A 4,763-nucleotide genomic window follows, 5' to 3' on the forward strand; every position below is an offset into this window, starting at 1 on the left:
TCTGAGGTGAACCAGAGGAGCCTCCACACGCTTGTCCTTCAGTAGCCCGAGGCCAGTCCATGGCTGAGGTAGAACTGGCACTGCTGTGTGAGAGCCCTGCAGGTGCTGCTCTTGTGGGCTGGAGGCCAAACTGAAGGAAATCACTCAGTCTAAGAAAACTCTGGAAAACATAAAAAACACTGACAAGATGCCTCATCCAAGCACAAGATGCTGAAATCATATTAAGCCGTGCAATAAAATATATTATCAGCAACCTTTGAGAAACCTTATGCTCAGAACACACTGGGAAATGCGAATGACTCAGAAAATGACAGCAATCCTTAAAGATGATTCCATCCAGCATCAGCCAGAATGCTCACCAAGTTCACACATAGTCCAGAATTTCTATCTTCACTTCATTGTCACTCCCATCACAAAGCTTGAAGTCTTCCTCCTCCTCCTCACCACCCTCATCTCTCTGCAGGCTCATCTGCCAGCTGCTCTTTGACATCCTCACTGCTTGTTGTATTTGCCAAGGGGACAGGGGAATGGACAGGACATAAACAACGGCTTTGAAATCTGTCTCTAACAGAACGCTCAGCTGCCAGTGCAATACCTTTGCACATTCAATCACAGAGCTGGCAGAACATCTGCCATAAGGGGGTAAGGCTCCTTATGGAAAATGTAGATGGATTCCTAAGGGAAGGAAAGAAGGAAAGGATTCATATGCATTTTATGGTGTAACTGGAGCTTTCCCATGAACCTGCAAAAATGAGGTTTGTGCTCCAGATTTCAGAAGAGAAGGGATTCAGCCAGGTGAGCAATGGGTTGGTATAACTTTGGCCCAAACTCCCTTATCACGTACTGGTATCATAAAAGACACTCATGACACCACTGAGGAAAGAACATTTAAATATAAAAACCCTTCCAAGCTGCATTCAGTGGCACACTGACAGAGGTGCTCCACCCTGGCTGGCAGAAAAACCTCAGGCACCTGGTCCTGATCTGTATGAAATGTATTTGAGCACTAAAGGCTTCACCCTCTTCATTTGTCCTCCTGCGTCTACTCAGTGGTACAGGGGCAAAGCGAGAGGGAAATGCAGGTTCCAGTTCAATCTAAAAATTCCTTTTCCTTTAGAAAGTGCTGATGAAGGCCAACAGTGAGAAAATGAAAGATGTTTCTTGTAGGAGATGTCACAGGTTGTTCTGGAAAGACAAACTGGGGCCAGGTGGTCACAGGCCAGAGGAACACATGGCATTGTCTCCTGCAACCCTGCCCTTGGTTCCAGTTCACTGGAAGTGGCAGGAGGTCAGCTCCAGTGTGGGGGCTCCCTCACCCTGGCCCTGGCCCCCTCCAGGGTTGGGGTCCCCACCCTCCAGCCCCTCTGCACGGAGGATCTCCACATGCGCAGCAGAATCTCCACATGCACACACAACCCCTGTTCTCCTCCCTGTGTCTGCAGCATGGCCCCAATGTCTCACACCAGCCCAGGGTTTTCCACACACATGAACCCGAATTTTGGGGCAGCTCCAGCACAGCCACTGACCCCACTGTGAGGTACCAGGGCCAGGCTCTGCCTTGGTGTGTGAATGGGAGCATGTGGAGGATGACGCTTGTGGGCAGTTGTGCTCCTTGCCCTGCCCTGCTTGGAGCTGGAGTTCCCCAGCCTGGTCCAGCCCGGTGTCTGCCCAAAAACCCGTGTGGAATCACTTCCCACGTGGCTTTATTTTGCCCCAGTCAGTTCCTGAGCGATGATCAGCAACAGGTCAGGATTGGTTTGCGTTCACCTGTTGCACCTGCAACTGTCTAAGAGCTGGTTGGTATGAGCAGGGACACTGATGGTAACATGGGGATATCCAGAGGACAGGTCAGGATTGGTGCTGTCCTGCCTGGGACCACATGGGCAATGAGGGAAAACAACCCCAGAGCCAACAGGCTCAGAGGGGAGAGACTGGGCCCTGGCTGTCAACAGCTTCCCTGGATATCAGGGTGTCACGGGTCAAGGGACACACACACTGCCCATAGATGCTCCTTCCTGCCTGACCTTAAGGTTAGTGACAAAATCCTGTCACGACAAACACAAGGAGAACCAGAATCACTCAGTTACAAGCAAGCCTTTAATTGATCTTTAAAAAGTGTTTTTTCTTAGGTTCAGAACATGAAATCCGACTGGGTGAGGTTGGCAATCTGGGGCAGGCTCCGATATTCCGAGTTCCAGAAGGCCACATACTGGGACCTCAGGTCCTGCTTCACAGAGTTCTTGTTCATCTTGTTGTTGATTTCCAAGTAGTAAGTGCTCTTGCTGCTGTAGGCTGGCCAGGAAACGGGCACGTCTGAATTCCCCTTGTTGGGATCACTGGGAAAAAGAGACATAAAAGTTCAGTTTTATCATGGAAGCTTGTGGATACAGCTTTAAGTGAGCACACACAGAGTGTTTGGCACTGGGACAAGCAATAGGAATTCTGCCTGCTGGGAGTGACTTGCCAACCTGCAGTCCCCTCCATCAGTCCCCACTGGCATCATCCCTGGCTACATGCAGGGACTTAAGTCCTGTATGAACACCAGGATTCAGGAAGGAATCTCATCATTAAGTATAAGCAGAATTCACAAGCTCTGAAAATGCTCCTTCTGTCCTCTGGTGTACTACGGATGAGGAGGACCCAGAGCAAACTCCACCACTGGGAGACACAGAACCCAGCTCACAACAGAAACACAGAGAACACCCTGCTTTGGGGAATGATCCTGAGAAGTTACTGGGCAAAGACAGCAGGCTGAAGGGTTGCAGCAAAGCACAAATGTGGAACAGGAATCACTCACCCAGTCCTGGCAAAGTTGGTCCAGTAAGCGATCATGGCCTTGGAGACAGTCCTGTGCTTGGGCAGGTAGCCCAGGGGGGTGGAAAAAGGCTTCCCAAAGACGTACTGCAGGTCATCAGCGTGGTCTGCCCCAACCCAGCTGGGGTAGACGGGCATGCGGGACGGCTGGGAGAACAAGTAGCTGTATGTCTTGGCACTCCTGGGGAAACAAAGAGACTGGCTAAGCAGCTGTGAGGGGAGAGCAGAGCTCTCTTAACCTGCTCCTCAGCCCCTTCTGCTGGGAACGCAGCATTTTGGCCCCCCAGTCCAGCTTAGTCTTCCTACCAAGGCTGAGCTGCTCACCCGGCGTTCTGCACGTGCAGATTCAGGGCCCACTGTGTGGGAACCAGGAAGATGTAGTCAGTCATCAGCTCCACCACTGTCTTCTTCATGACCTCCTGCGTCGGCTTCTCGTCCCAGCTCTGGGTGTAGATACTGTACGTGGCATTGGCTCCAGCCTCGCCCCTGTCCCTGGTCAGTCCTTTGATCAAATTGTAGACCTGGTCCCTGAAAAGACAAGCCATATCAACTAGTTACTGACCAGCAGCTTCCAGTGGGGCAGGTCTATTGCCTGGCTCTTTTTTTTGAAGGCTCTGGACTCAGCAACACAAGTCCTGGGCATGCAGGCTTGGAGTGACACCCTGTTTTGAAGATTGAGCTCTGTCCACTCATGTCTAAGTGCTCAGAGTGTGGGAGCTACATTAAAGAGAAGATTCCTCCTGTTGAGGGTTTCCAGAGCCTCTCTCACTTACGCAGTGATTTTCCTCAGTGGGGCATTGATGGCAGGTAAGTCCACTCCAGCAAAGAAGTGCCCGTCCATGTTATTGACCCCAACCAGGTAGTCAATGTCGGCAGCGTTGGCAAAGAGATTCTCTGGCATGTCTGGGAGGAAATCTCCATCGACCACAGGAGTGATGGCCAGGGTGTGCACCAGGGCAGCTGCAGTGGGAGACAAACCCAGAGTCTGTTAGGAGGTGAGAACAGACAGGTGTGTGGTCTGGCATATCCCAAGAGTCAAAGAGCTGTGGAAAACTTAGGCTGAGGTGGGCTGTGCTCATCCAGCGCAACGTGCACCTGCCTATGGAAGGGTGACTGCAAGATCTGGCATTATTGCCCTCCTTCTGAAGGACACAAGCACTGCTTCAATGCTCCTGGAAATCACTCCAGTGTCCTGCCAGAGGTCTGGGAACCCCTGGGTGGATGGTGGATCACAGTGCAGGCTGGGGGACTTACTGGGCAGGTTGGTCAGCTGCAGGTGGTAGGCGAGTGTCAAAGCTTTGGGGTCAGAGACACGAAGGCAGTTGGCCAAGACGGTGGTGTTGTCTGTGGAGCAGCCCAGCTTTTCTCCGAGCTGCAGGAGAAGAGAGAAAGAAACCTCCTAGCATTACCTCCCAAAGGCAGAGGTTATTGTTAGAGAGGCAGAGGGGTGGATGTGTTTTAATCTTCAAAGCATCATGTTTCCAAAGTTCTGTTGGACACAGCTCCTAGTTATGCTCACCTCTAGGGAATCACTTTTTTGTTTTTTCTAGTCACTCAGGCAAGACTTAAATATTACCTTTTTAGCCCAGAAGAGTGGGTCCCTCTGGATGGCCCAGCTGCAGACCCCAACACCGCTCTGGCTGATGGCTCTCTTGAACAGGCCCTTGTTCTTTGGGGACAAGCTCTGGGGTGCAGAATGGAAACAACAGGGTTTCAGGTAAAAATTCACAAAGACACCACGGTGTGCCAGACCCCAATGATCACCTCACAGCTTGTGATCCCAGCCTGGGGAGGAAAGTGTCACAGTGCAAAGGGGTCCCTCTCCCCCATTTACACAGAAGTGGCTCCAGTGGGGAGCGACAGAGACAACTCACCTGCAGGGACACACTGACAGCACCAGCTGATTCCCCAAAGATGGTGATGTTTTCTGGGTCACCCCCAAAGGCCTT

General features: G+C 51.5%; 1 protein-coding gene across 1 annotated transcript; it reads right to left on the minus strand.

The window, feature by feature from the left end:
* Positions 1 to 2,131: 2,131 nt before the first annotated feature.
* Positions 2,132 to 4,757, minus strand: LOC113962110 (bile salt-activated lipase-like; the record flags this gene model as incomplete). The annotated part of the gene is made up of 7 exons (XM_027672918.1): positions 2,132 to 2,336; positions 2,798 to 2,995; positions 3,139 to 3,342; positions 3,588 to 3,774; positions 4,069 to 4,186; positions 4,391 to 4,498; positions 4,689 to 4,757. Coding segments are annotated over 7 exons (1,089 nt in total), but the record flags the coding sequence as incomplete, so codon positions are not given.
* Positions 4,758 to 4,763: the final 6 nt, after the last annotated feature.

This window comes from Neopelma chrysocephalum, unplaced genomic scaffold, assembly GCF_003984885.1.
Source record: "Neopelma chrysocephalum unplaced genomic scaffold, ASM398488v2 Primary Assembly neopelma1_106161, whole genome shotgun sequence".
NCBI lineage: Eukaryota > Metazoa > Chordata > Aves > Passeriformes > Pipridae > Neopelma > Neopelma chrysocephalum.